Source organism: Bactrocera dorsalis, chromosome 1, assembly GCF_023373825.1.
Source record: "Bactrocera dorsalis isolate Fly_Bdor chromosome 1, ASM2337382v1, whole genome shotgun sequence".
NCBI classification, from domain to species: domain Eukaryota; kingdom Metazoa; phylum Arthropoda; class Insecta; order Diptera; family Tephritidae; genus Bactrocera; species Bactrocera dorsalis.
In genome coordinates this window covers 10,427,720-10,449,998 of record NC_064303.1, presented here as the reverse complement: position 1 = coordinate 10,449,998, position 22,279 = coordinate 10,427,720, and the positions used below count along the sequence as shown (strand labels likewise).

Sequence of the window (22,279 nt, the reverse complement as noted above, 5' to 3'; positions counted from 1 at the left end):
GTCGGCAATTATACATATATATATATTTCTGGCCTAGGCAACACTAAGTGTTGCCAGGTGCAATCTGACATTTCCATTGGAAAGTTTGACATTTTTTAGCATAACATCACTCAGAACGTTTTGTCATTTAATCGTGAATTGTTTTATTTACAGGGAATTAAGAAATTCATCTCGGCCAAAAAAATGGAACTAACTTGTGAACATTTTCGTGCGATCATTTTTCACAACTTTCGACGTGGATTATCACGACAAGAGTGCATCGATGAACTAAAATCTTTGTATGGCTATGAAGCACCATCCTATAGCACTGTGAAAAACTGTTACAACGAATTCAATCGTGGCCGACGCTCGCTCAAAGACGAATTCCGTGAAGGTCGTCCAAAAACAGCACGTGAACTGATAATGCAAGACCGTCATGTAACATACCTTCAGATAGAGGCATGCCTATGCATTTCTCCCACCAGCATACATTCGATATTGCATGAACACCTGGCCGTAAAAAAGGTTTGTTCTCGTTGGATCCCGCACAATTTGACAATCGCGTGAAGATTGGCGTAAAGAAATGCTGAAAAAATACGATCGCGGTGCTTCAAAAGATGTTTATAAGATCGTCACAGGTGACGAATCATCGAACCATGCATATGAGCCCGAAACAAAACAGCAATCGACCGTGTGGGTCTTCCAAGACGAGCTAACTCCATCGAAAGTTGTTCGTTGAATAAGCACTTCGAAGCAAATGGTCGCCTGTTTCTTCGGCAAAACTGGTCATGTGACGACTGTTCCGCTTGAGCAACGTAGGACGGTTAATTCTGAGTGGTACACCGCCAATTTGTTTGCCTGAAGTCTTCGGAGAAATTCGAAAAACGAACAGGAGAAGACGAATCATTGTGCACCATGGCAATGCGAGCTCTCACACATCGGCTCAAACCAGCGCCTTTTAGACCGGCCAAAACGTCGAATTGATGGGTCATCCGCCGTACAGCCCTGACTTGGCACCCAATGACTTCTTTTTATTCCCACACATCAAGAAAATACTGCGTGGAGGTGTCTCAATCGGAGTGGAAAAGGTGCTTCGAAAATTGATTTGAGCGCATGCAAAAGTGTATAAATCTTGATGGAAAATATTTTGAAAAACAATAAAACCATTTTCGTTGATAAATATTCCTATTTTCATTATTAGGCCAGAAATATATATAGCAGCCCTCGCATTATATGCATATCCAAAACTGCTTGGATTCCGATCCTCTGATTGATGGTTTGCATCTTGAGGTATTTCCCTGGCTTTTATTCTTGCAAGTTGCAAGAGTATAAAATGCTCGGTTGCACCCGAACTTAGGCCTTCCTTACTTGTTTTAATTTGAAATTAGAAAAGGTTTTATTAAATTGAGAGTTATGCTTAGCATATTTGGAATGATCCGATAAGCAAAGGAGATATTGAAGGATATAATTTTTATAAAAAGTAAAAATTTAAAATGAGAGATGATAGGTGATAGATTGAGATATAATATCCAGAACAAAGAGTGTCCTCAACATTGATTCTTCAATGATGAGTTAGCGTTACGAGTTTTCGAGAAAAAGTCTTGCGGAAGACTAAGGTTCTTTGCATTGGCAACGTTGAATACCGAAGTCGATGGAACGATGAGCTGTACGACATATACGACGACATTCACGTAGTTCAGCGAATTAAAAGACAGGGGCTACATTGGCTAGGTCATGTCCGAATGAATGAAAACTCTCCAGCTTTGAAAGTATTCCACACAGTATCCGCCGGGGGAATCAGAGGAAGAGGAAAACGCCACTTCGTTGGTGACACCAGGTGGAGAAGGACCTGGCTTCGCTTGGAATATCCAATTGGCGCCAAACAGCGAAATGGAAGAACAATTGGTGCGCTGTTTTAAACTCGACTATGACCGCGTAAACTGTGTCTACGCCAATAAAAAACAAAAAGATTTGAGCAGAAATTGCGGCATTCGATTTACCTTTATCTATGATTTCTTGAATGCTAACAAAAACGCTTCACAATAATATAAATAAAAAACCTCAATATTTTCAATAAACACGAAATTTCTCGAGTAAATAAAAGAGTCTGATATTTTCGAATGTGATGACAGTTGAATAAAAAGCACAACTTATGAGAATTAGGCTAGTTCCAAGAAGCGATTTACCTTGGCGCGATGCTGGCTAGCCATTTTCATATATTCTTCAACATTTATAAAAATGTCAGTTGGATTAGTGAAAAATTAAAAGGAAGATGATGATGAGGATAGATTGTACTTTCTGATGACCTTGGATACTAAAGACTTATTGGAAACATTACAATGTTTTTAAGAGGCATGAGATGCAGAAATGTAAAACTTTACAATCTAAAAAAAACTAAGATCACATATCATATTTATTTTCTTTACAAAAATTTTGTTAAATTCTTGCACCGCAAAATCAAAAATAAATGAAAAAATATATATTTCTACTCTTAAATATTTTTTGATTGAGTTTCGAAAATCACTTAATTGTATATATAATACTTGTTCCTAATTATTCGTGTTTTATCAACAATTTAGTCTGAAAAATGCCGCCTAAATCAAGCCAACACAGAATTGTTTTTTCTCGGAAGTGTCTACTAATGCGTGAAAGGCAATTGCTAATTTTCGCTTTAACAAATTTTTGTAAATGCTATTTATATCCGCCCACTTCATTTCTTATTAACACTCAATAAATGTCTTATATAAATACATACATATATCTAAAAGATTTATGAATTCCTGCGTGGAAGTAACAAAGGCGAAAGAAAAAAAATCTTCTTAAATACTCGAAATCAAGCAATACTTGTCTGTACTCTTTTGATGTGGAAGTTCATCAAGACATAATGGAATCATTTCTTAAATTTGTTAAATATTTAAACAGTTGTCAATAGGTTCCTGCTTGCCTGTAGTTCATATAATCGATTACAAACGGAACGTAATGACCGGAAATTCATAGTTAAAAATTTGGTTGCAGTGACTGTGATCATTAAAATTTCGATAAATGTTTCAACAGCAAAAGACTCATATATGTCATATATGTCATATACATCAACATCCTCCAATTCAAGCACGAAGAAGTCATTAATCATGGTTCTATAGTGATCCTCCTTGACTGTAATATTATGGCCGCCTTCATTTTGGAAGGAATCTGAAGTGAAACATTATTATGTTGTGGCAACTAACAGAAGGTTTCAAAGCCGGAGTATACTGTTGTAGGACCACCAGTGATTACTAGATCGCCTCTGCCTTACGCCCAGAGCATACTGAAATTATGTAGGCAACACTTCTCCACCCTGCTGAATGGCAGTAAAACCATAACACCAGGAAATGGTGAAGTCGATTCCCCAAATATGACGACGGATCGGACGTTCCATTGCCCGGCTATGAAGAAGTTCGAATATCAATTACCCGTCTGAAGTACAACAAAGCGGCAGGGGTTGATGAATTGCCGGTCGAGCTTTTCAAATTCGGCGGCGATAAGATAAGATGTATGTATCAGTTTCTTTGTAGAATATGGTGAAACGAAAGCATGTCCGACGATTGGAATTTAAGTGTACTCTACCTAATGCACAAAAAGGGAGATCCCTGATAAAAGAAACTGCCTTTATGTCGGAATTTCGTACCCCGCAAAACTAATACGGCTGTGTGAACTCACGTTGAGCAATACTAAGAGCTCCATCAGGATCGTGAGAGACCTCTCCAAGATGTTCGATAACAAAGAACGTTTCAGCCAAGGTGAGTCCTTATCGTGCTCCTTCTTCAATCTTCTCCTGGAGAAAATTATTCACGCGGCAGATCTAAATACGCCGCTGACATCGCTAGTCATGTTGGCCGAATGGATGAAAACACTTCAGCTTTGAGAATATTCGACGCACTACCCGCCGGAGGAAGCAGAGATAGAGGAAGACCTCCAGTCCGTTGGAAAGGTCAGGGGCTGGAGAACCAGGCTACACTTAGAATCTCCAGTTGGCGCCAAACAGCGAAAAGGAAGCACAACTGACATGTAAACTCGGCTAACCGCGTAAGCGGTGTCTACATCAATAAAGAGAAGAAGTACTGTTCCAAAAGAGAGGGCTAAAATTTCTCATGAACCGAGTAAATTTTTGGTCGCAAAAAATTTGAAAGATAACTTCTCAGATGCGACCATTATCCATATTATTTCTTGTTTCCTTCGTCGTTGCTTTGCCTTTTACTATGTGCTTAGCCTTACGATGAAAATGAAAGTCATATCCCTCACGCACGTTCTCATTTTTTAAACACTTTTTTAAGTGTGTCATGCACTTAAGGTTGGGTAGAAGGTAGATGACGAATGCAGTGTTATTACTTTAATTGTGGTAATTATGCAAATCTCGTAATTATTTACAGTTGTACATTACGAAATGTGTACGTACATACACAATCGGATTAATGATGACTATATAGGTGCATACAGGGTTTGTCCGGAAAGTAATAGAACTGAGTCAATTTAAAAAGATTTATTGAACCAATCGTTACAATTCTTTAAAAACTTTTAAAATAGACACCTTCTGCGTTGATGAAGCGCTAGCAGTGCGATTTCCAAGCATTGAAGTCGTCACGGAAGGCATTCGCTGGAATAGCCTTAAGAGTCGAGGTTCATCTTGTCGGATCCGATTGACCCTTTGTTTGAATCTTTTCAGGACTTCCACGTAAAACTTGACGTTGACAGTTTGTCCAGGAGGAACAAATTCAGGGTGGATGATACCATTGATATCAAAAAAGACGTTTTGATTTTGAATTTGCTCTTTCATCAGCGACCTCTTCCCGACCCTCCACCGAAACACACCACTTCTTGCTAAGGCAACATCTGGATAAGCCTGCTTGATCATATCAAATGTCTCTGTCGCAGATTTACAGGATTTCAAACAGAGTTTAATCGCATACCTCTGCTCTACCGAACCCTGCATTTTAGACTCTCCAGGTCTTGTTAGCTAAGAACGTTCTCTACCGAATCCAGTCGGTGCGGAAGAAAATCAGCCCTATAGGTTAATTCTTTCCTCAATATTTCGCCTCTAAAAATGCTTTTTATCAAAAAGATAAGCCCTAAGTATTTCATCTGTTTAAAATATTCAAAACGTGAATCCCTGAAAGGGGGTGAGGCACGTTTAGGATCTTGTACTTCCTAGTAAATAAAACCATTTCAGTTTTACTTGGGTTGAGGGCTAGAGCGCTTCTATTCGCCTAGTTGGATACCATGTTGAGGTAGCCTTCGGCCAATTCCTCAGCAGTATTTAGAAATTTTCCTTCAACCATAAAAATAATATTGTCACGTAGGCTATCACCAAACAGCTTCGTTCCACGAGTTTTTTAAGTAGGTCGAGCACAATTTTGATCACCGATGAGGCCCATTTCTGGCTCAAGGCGTATGTAAACAAACAAAATTGCCATATTTGGAAAGAAGAGTAACCTGAAGAAATTCAAAAAAGTACGATTTGGGGTGTTTGTAGGCCGGTGGAGTCATCGGTCCTTTCTAAATATATGTGGGTGAGAATGAATTGAAGCTTTTAACGATTTGGCCCGGTCGATTGGCCACCAAGAGCATGTGTTATCGCAACGTTAGACTTCAAAAGACATAGTCTGTTAAATATAAGAATAAATCACTCTCAAAGTTTCAAGAAATAATATTTAATTTTATGCTGTAAAAAACTTCATGAAAATCATTGAGAAAATGCGGTCAAAACACTAATTCCACCCATTACTTTAATTTTAAATGCATCAAGTACCGCCTTTCAGGCATACAAACGAACAGGACAACAATTACAGATTTTGTGATAAAATACTTATATACTTATACAATAATTGCTAATTTGATTTTATCATCTTAACTAGTTTAAATGCAAATAAAATAAACTTGTGCTCGAGGTACATAAAAAGGAGAAGTTCATAATTTTATAGCATAACTTTGCACCTTCACCCAGAAATCAAGCGGCGAAGAGCACAAGAGCGGCATACCAGAAATGCTTAACACAAACAAATAAAACTCGCGAAGCACGACCAAGTACAACAGCAACAATAGCAACAACTGAAGTTATGCCAAACTATGCGCAATGCTTTCTTAGTAAATCCTTGTGAACCTCAAAAACTAGGTTGCCAACTCCACTTTTGCAAATTTGCGTCCTAGTAGCAAGCCACGGCGCTACGCTTCGACAATACATAGAGATACATACATACTACATGCCTGTGATTTTTGTGAAGCACGCCCACAGCAGACAGTAGACTCCATACCAAATTATATTAAATCGTTGCTCTAATAAACTTAAGCCACCTGATTTGTTGTGGCCGCCATGGCAACAAGTAGACAACTTGCTCTACATTATGCGCGCTTACTATGTGCCCACGACGACGACGGTACGTCAGACTTCAATTCATTCCGATACAAATCGCATAATTTAGTAGTCATCGATTTTTGGAGCGCGCGGAACGCGTAAACGGCATTGCGGTCCCGGTTGGTTGGCTTACTAACGCCGGTGGAGGCGTGCGTTTCAAGCAATGCATGAGAAATCCGGTGAAAATGCCAACGAGAGTCACAAGAATGAAACCGCCAATGAGAAGCAACAAGCGCCAGCAGCTGAAAAATTGGGAGACGTATCAGCGCCGCTGCAGCCAACGAAACCAGCGGAAGTGAAAGCAATCGAATCCACTTCCGTTGAAGTGACAACGAACAGGACTACAACGCATGTAGAGACTACCATAGTGGTCACAACCAGTGCCACCACGACAGCTAGCTTAACAGTCACTGCCACCACCACTGCCGCAACCACAGCCACCACCACACCCACAGCCACAGCCACTGCCACACTTAGCACAGCTACCAAGCCGTTAACTGCCACAATCACTACCGCAACCGGTAAGGAGATAATACCCAGCGCACCGCCCAGCAATTACTGCAATCGTCGCACTTGGATTACAACCGATCGTCTAAATGAGTTACGCCGTCGCGCACAAGAGGCGGTCAAGCAGAATAAAACCTTCACTATACGCGGCTCCTTCCATTCCGTACGCAATGCGCTTGTGGCACGCGGTTGGATTGAAAAATTGGACGTGCATCGCAAACAAATACCAACGGGTGTGTGTCAAGTGACATATGATGATTTGGCGCAGGGTTTGCCCAAGCGCAAACCGGGCGAGACACGTCGCCAATATATTGCCAAGTGTGAACGTAACATTATGTCGCGCTTTCTCGAACACATGCCCATCGACTTTTTATGGACGAATCGCAAAGAGAAATGTGATTATATAGATCAAGCTAAAAATCCGGGCATGATTATTAATAAGTTTCACCGTGCGCCATTCACCTCGAAGGAGGGTTTATGTGCGCAATTGAAGGACTTCCATTGGTTCTATGAGGAGGGTATGTCTGAGTTGTATTTTCCACGCTGTTACAATGTTTGGAGTTTGGAAGAACTAGCCGAATTTATGGATAACTTCAAGCTCACTGCGTGTATTGCCTTCATACGCGTCGTTGTGGATCGCTACCGTCGTAAGGGTATCGATGCGGTGTTCTCCACTATGGGCACTGTACCATATAATAGCATAGATTTTGCAATTAAACGTTGCAGCGATTACTTAGATAGTTGCCAGCACAAAGATATCGATTTGGATGAACTATCACGTGTTTGGGAACATGAATGGGATGTATTTTTTCATCAACACCAACAGGTCGTAACGGAGGAAGCGAAAATATTTACAGAACCTACGCGTGCTCCGGAGTATACGGTAAAATTGGGTATACAACTGTTGGAGCATCTGCAAAACTTTTGGCCGCAATATACGTTGGATGGTTATCAGAATTTGTGGATCGTAAAGCCGGCGAATAAGTGTCGCGGACGCGGCATACAATTGATGGATAATTTAAAGAAAATTCTGGTGCTTGTAAATCCGTCCATCGGTTCGAAGAGTCGTTATGTGGTGCAAAAGTATATTGGTAAGTGCGCAACTAGAGGCTGCTTTTTAAGGGAACAATGATATATTTTATTTTAAGAGTCTGTCAGGGATCCGCTAGTTCCTGAAGACCATTAACACCACACTAGTCCGAGGAGAGGAAAAAAGGAAAATGTATCGTTGTTTGTTGAAAAAATGTGACCTAAGAGTTTAGCTCAAATGAAACAGTCAAAAAATTAGTCCGAAAAAAGCAACTCGCATTCGTATTCAAGTTCCCGTGTATTTTGAATTTCCCAGCAGATATTGTTATTACATATAACGGCAGACGCCTTCCTCATATTATTTAAATAAATACTGCCAAGTTGAAAAGCTTATACTTCTGGGTTCGAGCTAGGTTTACGACTGCCGTAGGAACGGAATATCTCAGAAGATCATTATGTCTCTATTTATTTATCTTAAATTTCGTATGAAAGTGCTGCCAAAGATGAGTTGATAGTCAGGACTAAAAACCCGTTTTTGCAGAACTATACGCTTTGCTCAGGTACTGATAGAACCAAGTAATGCTTAGGAAACCTTATAAATTCTAAAAAAGCAACTACTGTATCGACACACATAGTATGTATGTCCCATCAGAACAGGCTTGCCAACCATCTGAGAGGCGGACGCGGCCTAAAGTCTCATATAAGTCGACGAAGTACGTTTATTGATGCATTTCAAGTTCTGTCCTAACTTTTAAACTTGGACGGAGTTAGTCTTCCCAGGATTTCTTTTAGAACATTTGAAGGACTTCGTGGATGATTCAGACACTATATTATGGCAACTTCTAAAGAGCATGCTATATTCTTGTCATTTGCAACTGGATAACTTTATGACCATCACCATTAATAAAAGGACCTTAGGTTAGGTTAGGTTAGATAGCTGACCTAGAGAGATCGCACATTAACTGTTATATGTAGTCCTTTGTGAAGCCATAGAAAAGAAGAACTCATGAATTCGAACTTATAAGTTGGCAAAACGCTTAGTAGCAAATAGAAGTTTCTGCAGGCGTTTAATTTCCACTCCTGCCAGTTCGGTGGGATGTGTGAAGGTATGCGCTCCCAAGGGTTTAAGTCTTGACCTCCCAAACGCGGGACAGTCAAAACGGATGTGTTGAGTTGTTTCCACCTCATCTTCTTCCATACAGTTTCTGCAGATGGCAGTCTGGTAAGATTCCCAACTTTACAACATGGACGCCAATAGGGCAATAGCCTGTTAAAAGCCTCACAAATTTTTACACTTTTATCTGTAGCTGATCCAAATATTCACAGGCTCACAGACAGTTTTGGAAGATAATCTGCTTTAGTATAGTATAAAAGGTCTCGTATTACTCACACTTACCGATCCAAACAGGGTTCAGTTAGGTGAGGTTAGGAAGTAGACTAATTTTTTTGTGAGGCCAAGTGTAATTGCACTTGGACAGCTAAAGACGCCTGTCCGTTGTGATGCAAAAAACAGATGTTGATCGAAAATACCGTCGTATGTATATCGACAAAGTGCCTAGGACCAGCCAAAAATTGATTGAAGTGGCTAATAACAATTCCAACCAATTCGCCGGGTTTGTAGAAAGTATGATAGCTACAACATACACTGGCGAAAGCTGAACTGTGAAGCAGAATTTGTCTAGCAGCTTTCAACTCGTCTTCTTCCCTGCAATTTTGACAAGTTGCGCCCTCCAAAATCCTGAGCCTCACCGCGAGAGAACCAAAGAGACAGTGTCCAATTAGAGCACCTCAAATTACAGCGTTGTGAACCTCTCTAACAGCTAGTAGTTCAATGAACCTTTTACATTTCAAAAACGGCAAAAAGGGTTTCGCAATCCCACAAGTACTGGTTGCTGACCAACACTTGCTGAGCTCGCGCGATGCCCATAGAACCAACGGCCAAATGCACGAAGGGAAACAGCTGGTCGTTCCAACCCTTTTGGGATGAAAGTGAAATAATGCATTCATTGACTAGGCTTAAGTTCCTGTCAGCGTGTTGAAGACCTATGTGGCAGCTGTGCTATCGCAGTGGATACATAGTTTCCTGAAAGAGCCGGTCTTCGCCACTGCCACTTCTGCTTGAAAGACACTACAGTGGTTTGGCGGTCTGAAAGAAAAGTTGATTGAGGGCTCCCTCCAACGTTCCCTTTATGCTTCGATCTCTCTTCTCCACTTCTCTTCTCCAACTGCTCACTCCTGCTTGAAAGACACTACAGTGGTTTGGCGGTCTGAAACAAATAATTGAGAGCTCCCCATATAACCTTTCCCTTGAGCTTCGATCCATTCGTGAAAAAGCTCACTGCGCCTTTTCTTCAGCTACTCACTTCTGCTTGAAAGACACTGCAGTGGTCTGGCAGTACGAAACAAGAGTTGATTGGGAGCTCCCCATACAACCTTTCCCTTGAGCTTCGATCCATTTGAGAAAAAGTTTACTGCGCCTCTTCTCCAGCCACTCCGCCCCACCCACATATTCCTCGCAGGTATCTGTGTAGAGAAGATGACTCTAGGCGTATGCTCTGCGATGTAGTGTTAAGTGATGCAGTCGATGTAGTGTTCTAAATTGATGTTAAGTGACACAGTCGAAGTGATAATCCAATTTCCCGAAGTCTATGAATCTAAATTGATGTTAAGTGACACAGTCGAAGTAAGAGAGGATTTCGGAATGTTCCTTTCCGGGATCCTTTAAGTGCCCGATTTCCCAGCGGCTGTTAGCACCATCGCAGAAATGCACGAGTCAGCTTTTTCGTCAAAAATTATCCCTTGTTTTTCCGAAAAAGTTCGGATCAATTTAGGTAACATAGAACCAGTTTTCATAGCAATTGATAAGTAAAATGGCATAGTAGAGCTCGGGTTATGGAATCCCTTATGCAATAAGATAACTTTCCATTTCACACTGCTTAACCGAATTTAATTACCAGGAAGCGCATAAAAATAGTCGATGAAAATCTGCCTACATATCAATATAAAAAATTTATGACTTCACATTTTCTATTTAATTTCCAACCTACAACCTCGCATGCGATTTTCAGTGGAACTAAATATAATAAAAATTAAAATGACTAAGAATAGCAAATAAAAGCTCAATGTGGCAAAAATACACGCACGCGTCGAGAAAATCATGCATGCTCACGTACAAATTATATAAATACATATAAGTAAATAGGTATGTGCGAGTGTCATATATGGGCGTTATGCTTGCACGTGAGTTCACATACTCATAGGACGAAACGAAGGGGACGGCAAAGCGTACTTTTACCGCTCGTTTAAAAATAAACACAAAACGAGTGAAATGAATATGGTATAGTTTATAATAAAATATAAGCATAATTACATACATACAAACATATGTACTTACAGGCACGAATGCCTAAAAATATCAAACACTAGAACATGAGCCCTCAAACTCGAGCATTGCCAACGACCCTACACAATACGATTTGGCTTCAGCACGCGGCAACCGAAAAACACCGATGTGTGTATACAAAAAACAACAAAAAATATAAGTACGAATGTATGTGCTAGGAGGGGGGTGGTGGTGACTGTTGGCGGGTGCACAAAATCAATGAACTTTCAGTTTTAATGGTTCGACTTCAACAGGTTGGCAATAAGCCTAATTTCCTGTCATGACACCATAAAGTTGCGTGAGCATTCAACAAATGCCAACCCACTCTTTGCACTGACGTCACAACAAGCCAACAGATAGCAACAAAAAAAAAAATAAACATAACCTTACTTTACAGTGTCCCTGACGGCGCTTTCTTAACAGTGAGCTTATATACTAACACATAAACCTTTTAATATTCGCATACATACATACATATACAGTTATAAAATCATGCGATTTCGTAAAAACTTACTTACAACTTCCTTTACAGAGAGACCGCTCATTATTCACCATACAAAGTTTGATATACGCCAGTGGTTTCTTATAACCAATGTACAACCGTTGGTCGTCTGGATGTATAAGGAGAGTTATCTGCGCTTTAGCTCGCAAGAGTATAGCTTGAGTAATCATCATGAATCGGTGCATCTGACCAATCATGCCATACAGAAGAAGTACAACAACGGTAAGCGCGATAAACGTTTGCCCATAGAGAATATGTGGGATTGTTACTCCTTTCAAGCTTATCTGCGTCAAATCGGTAAACAAGATATGTGGCAGGAACGCATCTATCCGGGCATGAAGAAAGCCATTGTCGGCACAATGTTGTCGTCGCAGGAAAATATGGATCGTCGTCCGAACACGTTTGAGTTGTTCGGTGCAGATTTTATGATATGCGAGAATTTCTATCCTTGGCTAATTGAAATCAATTCAAGTCCCGATTTGGGTGCAACAACGAGTGTGACAGCGCGTATGTGCCCGCAATGTCTGGAGGATGTGATAAAAGGTGAGGATTTTGCATTTTTTTGACATTATATTGTTATAAGTACAGGTACTGATAATGTTTGTACTGTTATGAAGGGAGCAAAGAAGGTATTGTCCGCATAGACTTTAGACTTTACATATCCCCACCGGAAAAAGTCTAACGGTGTGAACGGGGAATTAGCGCCGTCTTATTGAAACCCATTCGACATCATTTTTGAAGAAATATAGACCGATGATTCCACAGGCCCACAAACAAAACCAAACCGTTGTTATTTTCTGGATAATATGGCAATTTTTGAAGGTTGCTCTTTGTCCTAAAGGCGGCAATTTTACTTATTTACGTACCCATTGTGCCAGAAATGAGCCTCATCGGTGAACGAAACTTGGCTCGAAAACGTTGGATCTTCTTGAAACTTTTCAAGAACCCCTAGACCGAAACGATGTGGCTTGGGACGGTCGAGCCGCTTCAGTTCCTGCACAAGCTTTACTTAAGAGCTCGATATAAAATGCGCCAAGTCGTTCCATACGTCAGTCCGCGTTGCTGTGAACTGCGCCGAATCGACTCTCTACTGTCTTCGTGTAATAAATGCAGGAAGGTTCTCAAGATGAGTGATACTGTTGCGAATAGTACGATCTGATCTTTCAAAAAAAGGTTATTAAAAAAGTACCCCTACTTGGATCACCCATTATTAGTGCGATCGGGTTACACTGTACGGCGTTGGAAAGATTAGATTTCGACCTAAAAAACTTCTCAGACCCATTTGGATACTGGCAAAGAGAATATACTTAGATTTCTTCTTCGATAAAGCCTGGAAACAAAAGAAGCCCAATGTAACTCTTACTATTTAATGCAAATACTCTTATGGACCGAATTATCATCTGCTCAAAACTATTGAATCGCAAAAAAATCGATCCATTTCTAAAGAGGATGGTTACTGGTGATGAAAAAAGGGGCACTTACCGCATAGTCCAGCAAACACAGTGATGGTAAAATCGCGGCGAGCAAAGTCAGGATTGACGGTCGAAGAAGGTTTTGCTATGTGTTTGGTGACTTTGGCAGGGAATCATCTACTAAGTGTTGCTTCCCTACCCCGAAACTACTATTTCGGTCCTATACTGTCAACAATTGAGATCTTTAAAGGAAGAAATTGCCCGGAAGCAGACAGTTTAGGCCAATACGAGATGAATCAGAATAACGTCAGGTCACACACATCAATAAAAACTAGGCAGAAGCTCAGGGAGCTTGTTTGAAGTATGCTTGCACATAATCCTTATATTCCGAACCTGGTACTAAGTGAGTTCTACCTATTCCCGTCTATGGGGAATGATTTATGGTTGTAGTTTGAACCTTACACCCCTTGACTTTAACACAAGAAGTCCTACGTCTTTGGAAATTTTTACTATCATTTTCGGTTTCCAAAACCCTCTAACATCACGGTTAAAAAAGAAATATGAACTAGGGTAATGGATTTATCTTTACTATACCTTATATATTATTAAAAAATTAAAGCGATAGAGATTTAGTGAAAGTACATTTATAGTACTAGTTTATTATTAAATATTTACCTTTTTTCTTCTCTACATAATCCTCTCCAATTTCTCGCATACCTTCTTCGCAGTTGCAATTGATCGACGCGTGGATCCGAAGGCAGATATGGGTAATTTTGAACTTATCTACCGCCAAGTAGTGCCACCAACACCAGCCTATATGGGACTCAATCTCTTCGTGAAAGGCAAGCAAATTGTCACTAAACCGCCACATCATCATCATCACCATCACTATCCGCATCAGCAACGCGAACGTCCCACACTAAGCGGCCATAATTACAGACATCGTGCCACCATCACGCCAGCCATCTCGAATGTGCACAAGGCTATGCCCACATTCAATGCTACCGAGTACGTTGAGAAGTATATAATGGAGGCGGGAAATAGCAATCGCAGCAGCATAAGTGCCAGCCTCGTTGGCGGTATCACCGCCTCGGGTGCCGTGATACACACTTCGCCCACACCAATGCAAATGGTGCAGAATGCACGTCGCAAATATCATATAACACCGCAAACGCCCGCTATGATCTGTCCGAACCTCTTGAAAACGCCACGCACACAGGTCGGCACACGCCGCAAATCCTTCACGAATCTCTCCAGTAAAGCGAACACCATGCCAGCGACAGCTAAAGATCACGAGACGGCTGTACCGCTTATGAAGCGACATCGCAGCTGTGGACCACGCCTTAACACTGCCGTCGTAGCGAGCTGTACGACAAATGAAGGTGATAAAAATTTTAAATTTATTATTAAGAAATGTGCGCTGCCAACGTCGGCCGAGGACAACAACCAATTGCCCAGTCAAATCGATGAGAATCGAGAATCGGCCACGGGCAGTGTTTCGGCGCACGCGAACAAAAGTAAAAGCGTCGATAATATTGTGGACATGTTACGTCGGTTCAAAGGTCAACCGCAGTCATTGACACTGCCACAAGCGCAAGGGTCCACACAGGTGGCACGCAGTGGTGCTGCAGTGCATGATTTGACCACAGGCGTAAACGAAAAATCAATCAAGTCCTTGCTGGCGAAACAAACGAAATCCAACACGACTGAGGCGTCTCAACTAGCAGCAAAAATGGCGGCTTCAGCCGGCATACGCACGGTCGGACGCAAGCTTGTGACTTGGCGGCGCTCCAGGCGTCATAACGCCCGACTAGCCGCTAACGCCAACAACACCAAGTCCGCTGGCAGCGTTTACGTTTGCAAGAAGAAGCCGATGGCGTTGGTAGGCGTTGCGCCCTCTGCAGCGAGCTTAACTGTTGCGGAACGTTCACGCAGCTCATCCGCGCATTGTCAAAAGCCAGCTTCCGTAACAAATGCCACAGCAAAAAGCTAAGAATATGGTATATACGCGTATATATATGTATGTATATCAAAGTTACGATTGTTATATTATATAAAAATTTTATTATTGTTCCACTTAGTTAATTTGTTCTTAACTGTTATAAAATGGCATGCGTGTCTTAATAAACTTTTGAACATTCGTTATTGAACAAAGCAATTTCGCCTCCTTCTTCGTATTACTTTGGGGCGGTGTAACGTAGTGCGAGTGCTTCTTTAGCGGCGGATTTAAGAATTTTGGGTTCAGTTACACCAGCGTCGATTTGTGCTTTATTTTTCTGGAATGACAAGAGGAAGTTATGAGTTCCAACGCTTTTCATTAATAGTTAAAAGCATAAGCTAAGATCCTGACAGATCCAAGATAAGATTTTCTAGGATCTACAAAATGGAAGTAGGAATAACTGTTTGCTTGGGTTTTGTTGTGTTAGGTTAGGTTAGTCGGGCAGATCATGGCACCAACAGTGGCCCAGGATCTCACTTAGATAGCTATGAACGCCAATACTTTATGATCCCCTACTAGATATGGATAATATCAAACCCTGCAACTACACCAGTTCCGAAACTGTGTCTACCACAATGTTTCAACCTTAGTTGAGAAGAAAATTTCTAGATAATTCCACTTAGCCTTCTTCTTTTCAGTTCGACAAGATACATAACCTCACCTTATAGGATCCTATTAAACAGTGTCAGAACACCTACCCTGTCGACAGGTTGCACAAAGCTAAAGTAAGTAGTTCAGAGGATCTATTGCGTTCCACTTTGGGCCAGAATGATTTGGAAGATCGGCTTTTAACCAGCGTTTGTTAAGCTCACGAGTGTCCATAGATCTAACATAGATCATGTTAAGAGTAAATAGTTCAGAAGACCCATTTCGTTCCACTTTGAGCCAGAAGGATTTGGAGGATTAGTTTTTAAGTAGCGCTTGCCAGATCCATAGATCTAAGGATAGAACGTAAGAGGACAGCGGAGTTCCGACTCATTATCACTCTGATGTTATAAGGGTAAGGGTACCCTCTCTACCAAACACATCGAATGTGCAGTTTTCAGCGATACCGCTGTGACCCGGCGCCCAAACAAGTCGAATATCAAGGAACCTTAATATTATTAATAAGGATTTCAAACACTCCTTGACAAGTCTTTAACCACCTCTCAGCGAACTCAAGGTAAGAATTACAGCTCTGTTGCCGGAATTAATCCACAACACCCTGAAGAAAACTACCCGTACATCTACCTATACCTCGATGGCAGCCACCACCGCTTGAAAGACACTTGTGTTTGGATCAATTTCATAAAACGCACGAAGAGTCAGTATTCCGACAGCTCTGGTTTTATGGTCCATTCAGTTTTATATACATACATATACGGCACACTACACAACCTCATCTTACAAAAACTCTTCGTTGTAGTATGGAACACGAGAAAAAAATTGAAGGTTAATCCTATAAAATAAATTCTCTGTAGTCTGACTGGAGGAGGGAGTCATGTGTAGAAGTTCACGCAAGTGAGGAAGTTCTCTAATTGCCATTCACTTGGGAGTGGCCAGAAACGATTTTTCTTTTTCATATGGCTCAAGCAGCTCACGACTTCCGGTCTTAGACCAAGTATCCTCTGGGTAGCCTAAGAACATTCGTTTGAAAGCTAAAGTGAGAAGGCGAACCATCCTTCTCCAGGGTTGTGCGCTGGGTTTGGGACCCGCCACGTGAAAAACGTCCTCAATGAAAAGGATAACTCGGCTCTGATCCCGTAAGCGGTATCTACGTCAGTAAAAAGGAAGAAGGAGTCTCACTATATCTAAAAGACCACATCTACACCTAAAACTAAAACTGAGTAAGACTTCTGACCGAGCTAAGCAAACAATACAATTTTCTTTCAGTAAAGCTCCAAAATCACACAACACTCAGCAGGATAGTAAAATAAAATGAAGAAATCAACGCGCTCACCTGTGCAGCTGGTCCCCTCAAACGCTTCAATGGCACTTTTATTGCATGTTCGGTTTTCTTAATCAACTTGGTCGGCAAACGAATTGGCGTCTTCTTTTGCGGTATTACTGTTTGTTTGAATAATGTCATTGCTTTGCCACAAATGTCTAAACCAACTTCGGGATCGAAATCTCTTTTGATCTTATAGTTAACCTCGTAGACACGTTCAAAATTACCAGTGGGCGAAAGTGGATTACGCGGCAAATCGACAATCACTTTCACCAAATCTTTCAAAGCCAAAGGACAAATACGTGCCGTCACGTCGGTAGATGGCGAGAGATCCGGCGTTGAATTGATTTCAATTAATATCGGATTATATTGTTCGTCTAACATTAAATCACACCCATACAATTCGAACGAATTTTCCACAAAATCAGTCTCCTCCAAACTGGCCATCACAACAGCGATAAGATTCTCTTTAAAACCCGGATAGATACGTTCTTCCCATATATTGTCGGGAGCATTCGAATGTTTTAGATAGACTTTGAATTGTTCCAACGACCACATATTGTTCTTCGGCAAACGTATATCACGATTTGGTTTGTTCTTATAACGCTTCTGTACCGAATTGTTCGTTAAGTGTATCGATTCACGTAGATCATCGATGGTGAACTCCTGTGAGCTGAAGCGTAAGTAACAATCTCGATATAACCATATAGATAGAGTACAATCACTAATGGAGAGCAGCATATATTGACGTATATCGAATTTGGTTTTATGTATCAAGAGTGGACGTTCTGTGGGTTAAAATATATGAGGTTACTTTAATAATTTAATAAATATATTTAAAATAGATTAGTTATACGACAGAAAAATTCCATAAAATTAAAACTACTTAGTTTTATGAGAAATATGAGACGGATTACGGAACGACCTGAATATATATGTATTTATAATATATTTAGCGGTAGGCCGGGAAGCGAACTATTTCATCAGACCAAAGGTCAAGTGAGTGGCCTTGGCTAGGCAAGCCGTTGTGGTTTCACTGGGCAAATCGTACTCACGGTCCAGAACACCATTCACCGGGATCAGTCAATGAAAGTGTTAATATCTTCATTGTGAATGGCATTCAGTACGCGTCTGCGGCTTGGTCGGTCCGAAATTGCCCCGGTATATTGTTGTAGCTTGTCTACATATTAAAGGAACGGTTTTTTTTTTTGTTTTTCATCGTATTGGAGAGGAATGCATTATTTTTCTTAACGGTAAGAGGGTGTTCGACGAGGAACATTAAGGACTGTGAAAGTCCGGAATGCGGTGTTCTGACATTTCTGTATCTTCTTCAGCAGCGTATGGAGGTGAAAATAGAAGTTAAACAATAGAGGGTAGAGAACCCCACGCTGCCGAAACCACATTTAATTCTTCTTAGCTTAGAATTTTGACCTCGAAATGGTACGCCTGATTAGACCATCTCTTCCTGGCAGATAAAGCTTAAAGTTTAGTTCGTTATTTTTCTAACGGAGAAAATGTCATATCGTCGGAATGGATGACAATACTCCAGTTCTGAAAGTATTCGACCCAGTACCCGCCGGGGGAAGCAGAGAAAACGGAAAAACTCCACCCCTTTGGAAAGACCAGGGTGAAAAAGGCCTGGCTGCACTAGGAGTCTCCAATTAGAGCCAAACATCGAGAAGGAAGGACGACTGGTGCGCGGTTGTAAACTCGACTGTAGCCTTGTAACATACGCCAATAAAGAAGAAGACCCTAAACGAAGCGTTCTGTAACTTTCGGTAACGGAGAGATCTGGCAGGTTTCCCACTTCTTCCTATGTACCCTACTAGTCCCTAACGGGATTCGGTATCACCTTACAGAACGCTTGCACTGAATAACCACTTATTGCTGACCAGTCATTCAATGCTCTCGAAAGTTAACGGCGCTCAGTGTCTTCTACCAGCGTCCTCTGATCGACCGTCGCAAAATCCCTCGAGAGATCAAGAGATACGTTCCCATGACAGTCGGGTCTACGTAAACGGAACGGACCCAATTTTTTTCCCGCCAAGGACTGTGAATTCTGCCGTTACAACAACAATTAAAACAGAGATCAAGAGATAATATTCACCGACAAGGTGGGCTTTGCGGAAACTACCGAGTTAAACGCTTGCTGAATAACTAGACTCGGATGGTGAATGAAATAGTGGCTTTTTACCAATCAGACTACTTAAAAAATTCAAATAATATTATATCGGATCTTAGAACAACCTAAAACTGCTTAAACATCATTCCTGTTTTTTTTTTAACGCCACCACTTACCCAAATACTTCTGTGCGATGTATCTTCTTTGCGGATTGTTTGTGGCCCATTGCAAAATCTCATCAATGGAACTACGTATGATAATACCTAGACCGCGGCATTGATATCCAGGCTTTAGTATCCACAGATTACGACAACCATCCCACTTGTAATCACGCCGGCGCTCTTCTATTTTAGTCAAATAAATGCGACTCAGTTTGGACACCTCTTCCAGCAACGGTACAGTCACTTTAATTTTGGCATTATTGCGCATCACTTGATTGGAATCGGCAATAAAATTCTGCCATTCGAGATTTTCACTTTCCGTATTCTTTTCGCCATCATCATCCAGTGTACGATGTTCGAATTCATCGAAATGTTTTTTCAAATTTGTCACAGCAAAATGCACCACAGATATCGGTATAGTACCCTCATCCGGATCCGCCAACTCCGATAAACGTTGACCATGCTCCAAGATAAATTTGAGTAAACTGCGACACTGCGTTTGACGAAAATCCTCTATGAATGCCATGCGCTCTTCCGAACTGCCACCGAGACGATAGAAGCGTGGATGACTCATGCCGCAAACGCCCTGCTGATGGAACCACTGATGCTGTTCGGCGCAACCGATCAAACCAACTTTGGTCGAAAAATCCAAATTGCGACCGCGTCGCACACGATTACGCAGCGGCAGCACATCCGTATGCGAGTCGCGTTGTGCCTTCGGTTGCCAAATAAAAAACGCCGGAAAGTGACTAATAATTTTTGAAATGGCCACCGCCTCATAGTCATTGCCACGCTTGGCATGCTGCAGCAATACCTCCTCGGGTAAGCTTTGCAATTTCGGATAACGATTCGGTGACAGCTTCTCCAGCCAACCACGATTCAGCAATGCGCGTCGTATTGTATGATAATTCCCATAAACGGTGAATATGCGCCGATTGCGAAACGCATCGATCACACGCGAGCGATAGATGCTCGATAGCGTGCGCGTTTGCGCAACGCTCGCCGCTTGGCCGTCACTCAAAATCGCCATACTTTTGTTCACCTCCGGATAGGCTTTGTATTTCGTGCCGCTGCTTGTGTGACCGAGTATATAGTTAACGTTCGCTGCGGTTGGATTTAGTACGTTAATTTTTGAGACTGCGCAACGATGTGAGAGTGCCGCCAATTCGGCGTCCAGTGTTTGTATTAATGAGCGGATTTTATAGACGGGATTGTAATATTGGTTTCTATAATTTGGCCAAGATGTTGAGGAACGTTGCATTCTGTTTACAACAAATTTAGAAGCAGAAGCCGAAAATTTTTTTTTTGGAAAATTTTACAATAATTTTTTCAATGACGTTCGGTGAAAAATCCCAATTTTGATATTTCTCCATATAATTTGTCAAAAATAACCAATTTCATTTATGTACATATTACGAAAGAAGCCACGAAAAAACGAACTAAAAACAAATATTATATTAAGTCAAAGCCAGTAAATAATAAAAGACATCGCATTTGGTTTTATTTTTAAAACAACAAAGATGGAGGGTGGTTGGTGTGAAGAAACGTTGATATGCGCAGCCGAAATTCTAACAGGCGGAATAACATTATATAACCAATAATTGCCGAGATTTGCAAATGATTGCATTCGTACGTATTTAGGAGAATATAACGGGCTCAAAAGTTAAAATTTTGTTTATTTATTTTTTTTATAGCAGTCCAGCGTGTATTTCCTTAATTATTCATTCAAAATATTCCCAAACAGCAAATTTGTTAAACGCTATAAGAAAATAAATAAAAATAAATTGAAATAAAATAAAACAAAAATGCAAAAATGCAAAAATATGAAAACAATAATTTAAAATTAAAATATATAAAAAATAAAATATAAAAAAATAATAAAAATAAAAAAATAAAAAAGTTAAGAAAAAATAAGAAAAAATTTTATAAAAAAATAAAAATATTTTTTTTTTTTAAATACATTTTATTTGCAATCTATTTTAGTAAATAATAAGCACATTTGATAACAAAACCATAATTTGACTTATATATCTCATGGGAGATCAAAAATAATATACAATATAACAATATGTATGTTCTAAGTACAAAAATTTATATAAAAAATTTTAATTATACATTTAAAATCATAGTAACATATATAATTAAACATTAACTTAATTTCTAAATGGGAGATCTAGAACAAAAAAAAATAATAAAAATAAAAAAATAAAAAAGTTAAGAAAAAATAAGAAAAAATTTTATAAAAAAATAAAAAAATTAAAAAATATTAAAAAAAAAAAAGTAAGGAAGAGCTAAGTTCGGGTTCAACCGAACATTTTATTCACTTGCAACTTGCAAGAGTTAAAGGCAGACCAATACTCCATCGTATAAAACGTCAACCAGAGGATCGGAATCTAAGAAATTTTATATATACTTATACTCTACATACAATATATACACTACATACAATATATAACTCATACACTGGCCGACAGCATAACATTTTTTAGAAAAGCGAAAGTCATTATATGCAATATAGTATCGACCCGATATTATCCATTAGCTATTATCATTAAAGTACCTCATATAAGAGAAACTTTCATATTTATATATGTATGTATATAGTGCATTGTACACATTACAAACAATGATGCAATTCGGTCAATAATGTGTCCAGTCACCACCGGCGTCGATAATTGCCTGGCATTTCCGAGGCATGTTTTCTACTAATTTGACGGCGTATTCTAGTGGCAAGGATCTGCAGATCCGACGAATTTCGTAAGACAACTGCTTCAAAGGGTATGTGAGTCTTCCACGAAGCTTCTGTTTAATATTGGGTTGTCATAAAAGTCTTGCGGTATTTTCGCTAGTTGGCGCTGAAATAACGTAGTTCTA

The 22,279-nt window shown here is 40.3% G+C and overlaps 2 protein-coding genes across 2 annotated transcripts; one reads left to right on the top strand and one right to left on the bottom strand.

Moving 5' to 3' along the window:
* Positions 1-6,404: 6,404 nt before the first annotated feature.
* Positions 6,405-15,220, top strand: LOC115065773 (tubulin glycylase 3A). Its single transcript, XM_049462603.1, has 3 exons — positions 6,405-7,962; positions 11,815-12,327; positions 13,925-15,220. Exons 1-3 carry the CDS (start codon positions 6,528-6,530, stop codon positions 15,187-15,189), a joined length of 3,213 nt encoding a protein of 1,070 aa, XP_049318560.1. The 5' UTR covers positions 6,405-6,527; the 3' UTR covers positions 15,190-15,220.
* A 31-nt stretch (positions 15,221-15,251) lies between these two features.
* On the bottom strand, positions 15,252-20,982 carry LOC105222164 (tubulin glycylase 3B). Its single transcript, XM_049462613.1, has 3 exons — positions 19,421-20,982; positions 17,135-17,910; positions 15,252-15,472 (listed from the first exon to the last, which is right to left on the bottom strand). The coding sequence occupies exons 1-3, from the start codon at positions 20,664-20,666 to the stop codon at positions 15,374-15,376; spliced, it is 2,121 nt and encodes a 706-aa protein (XP_049318570.1). The 5' UTR covers positions 20,667-20,982; the 3' UTR covers positions 15,252-15,373.
* Positions 20,983-22,279: the final 1,297 nt, after the last annotated feature.

Excerpts from the sequence above, each read along its gene's own strand:
- LOC115065773 (XM_049462603.1), top strand. The coding sequence starts at position 6,528 with ATGCATGAGAAATCCGGTGAAAATGCCAACGAGAGTCACAAGAATGAA. Across the intron at positions 7,963-11,814 it reads TGTGGTGCAAAAGTATATTG|AGAGACCGCTCATTATTCAC; the intron begins GTAAGTGCGCAA and ends CTTCCTTTACAG. Across the intron at positions 12,328-13,924 it reads TCTGGAGGATGTGATAAAAG|TTGCAATTGATCGACGCGTG; the intron begins GTGAGGATTTTG and ends CCTTCTTCGCAG.
- LOC105222164 (XM_049462613.1), bottom strand. The coding sequence starts at position 20,666 with ATGCAACGTTCCTCAACATCTTGGCCAAATTATAGAAACCAATATTAC. Across the intron at positions 17,911-19,420 it reads CATCGCACAGAAGTATTTGG|AACGTCCACTCTTGATACAT; the intron begins GTAAGTGGTGGC and ends TTTAACCCACAG. Across the intron at positions 15,473-17,134 it reads TGAGGGGACCAGCTGCACAG|AAAAATAAAGCACAAATCGA; the intron begins GTGAGCGCGTTG and ends TTGTCATTCCAG.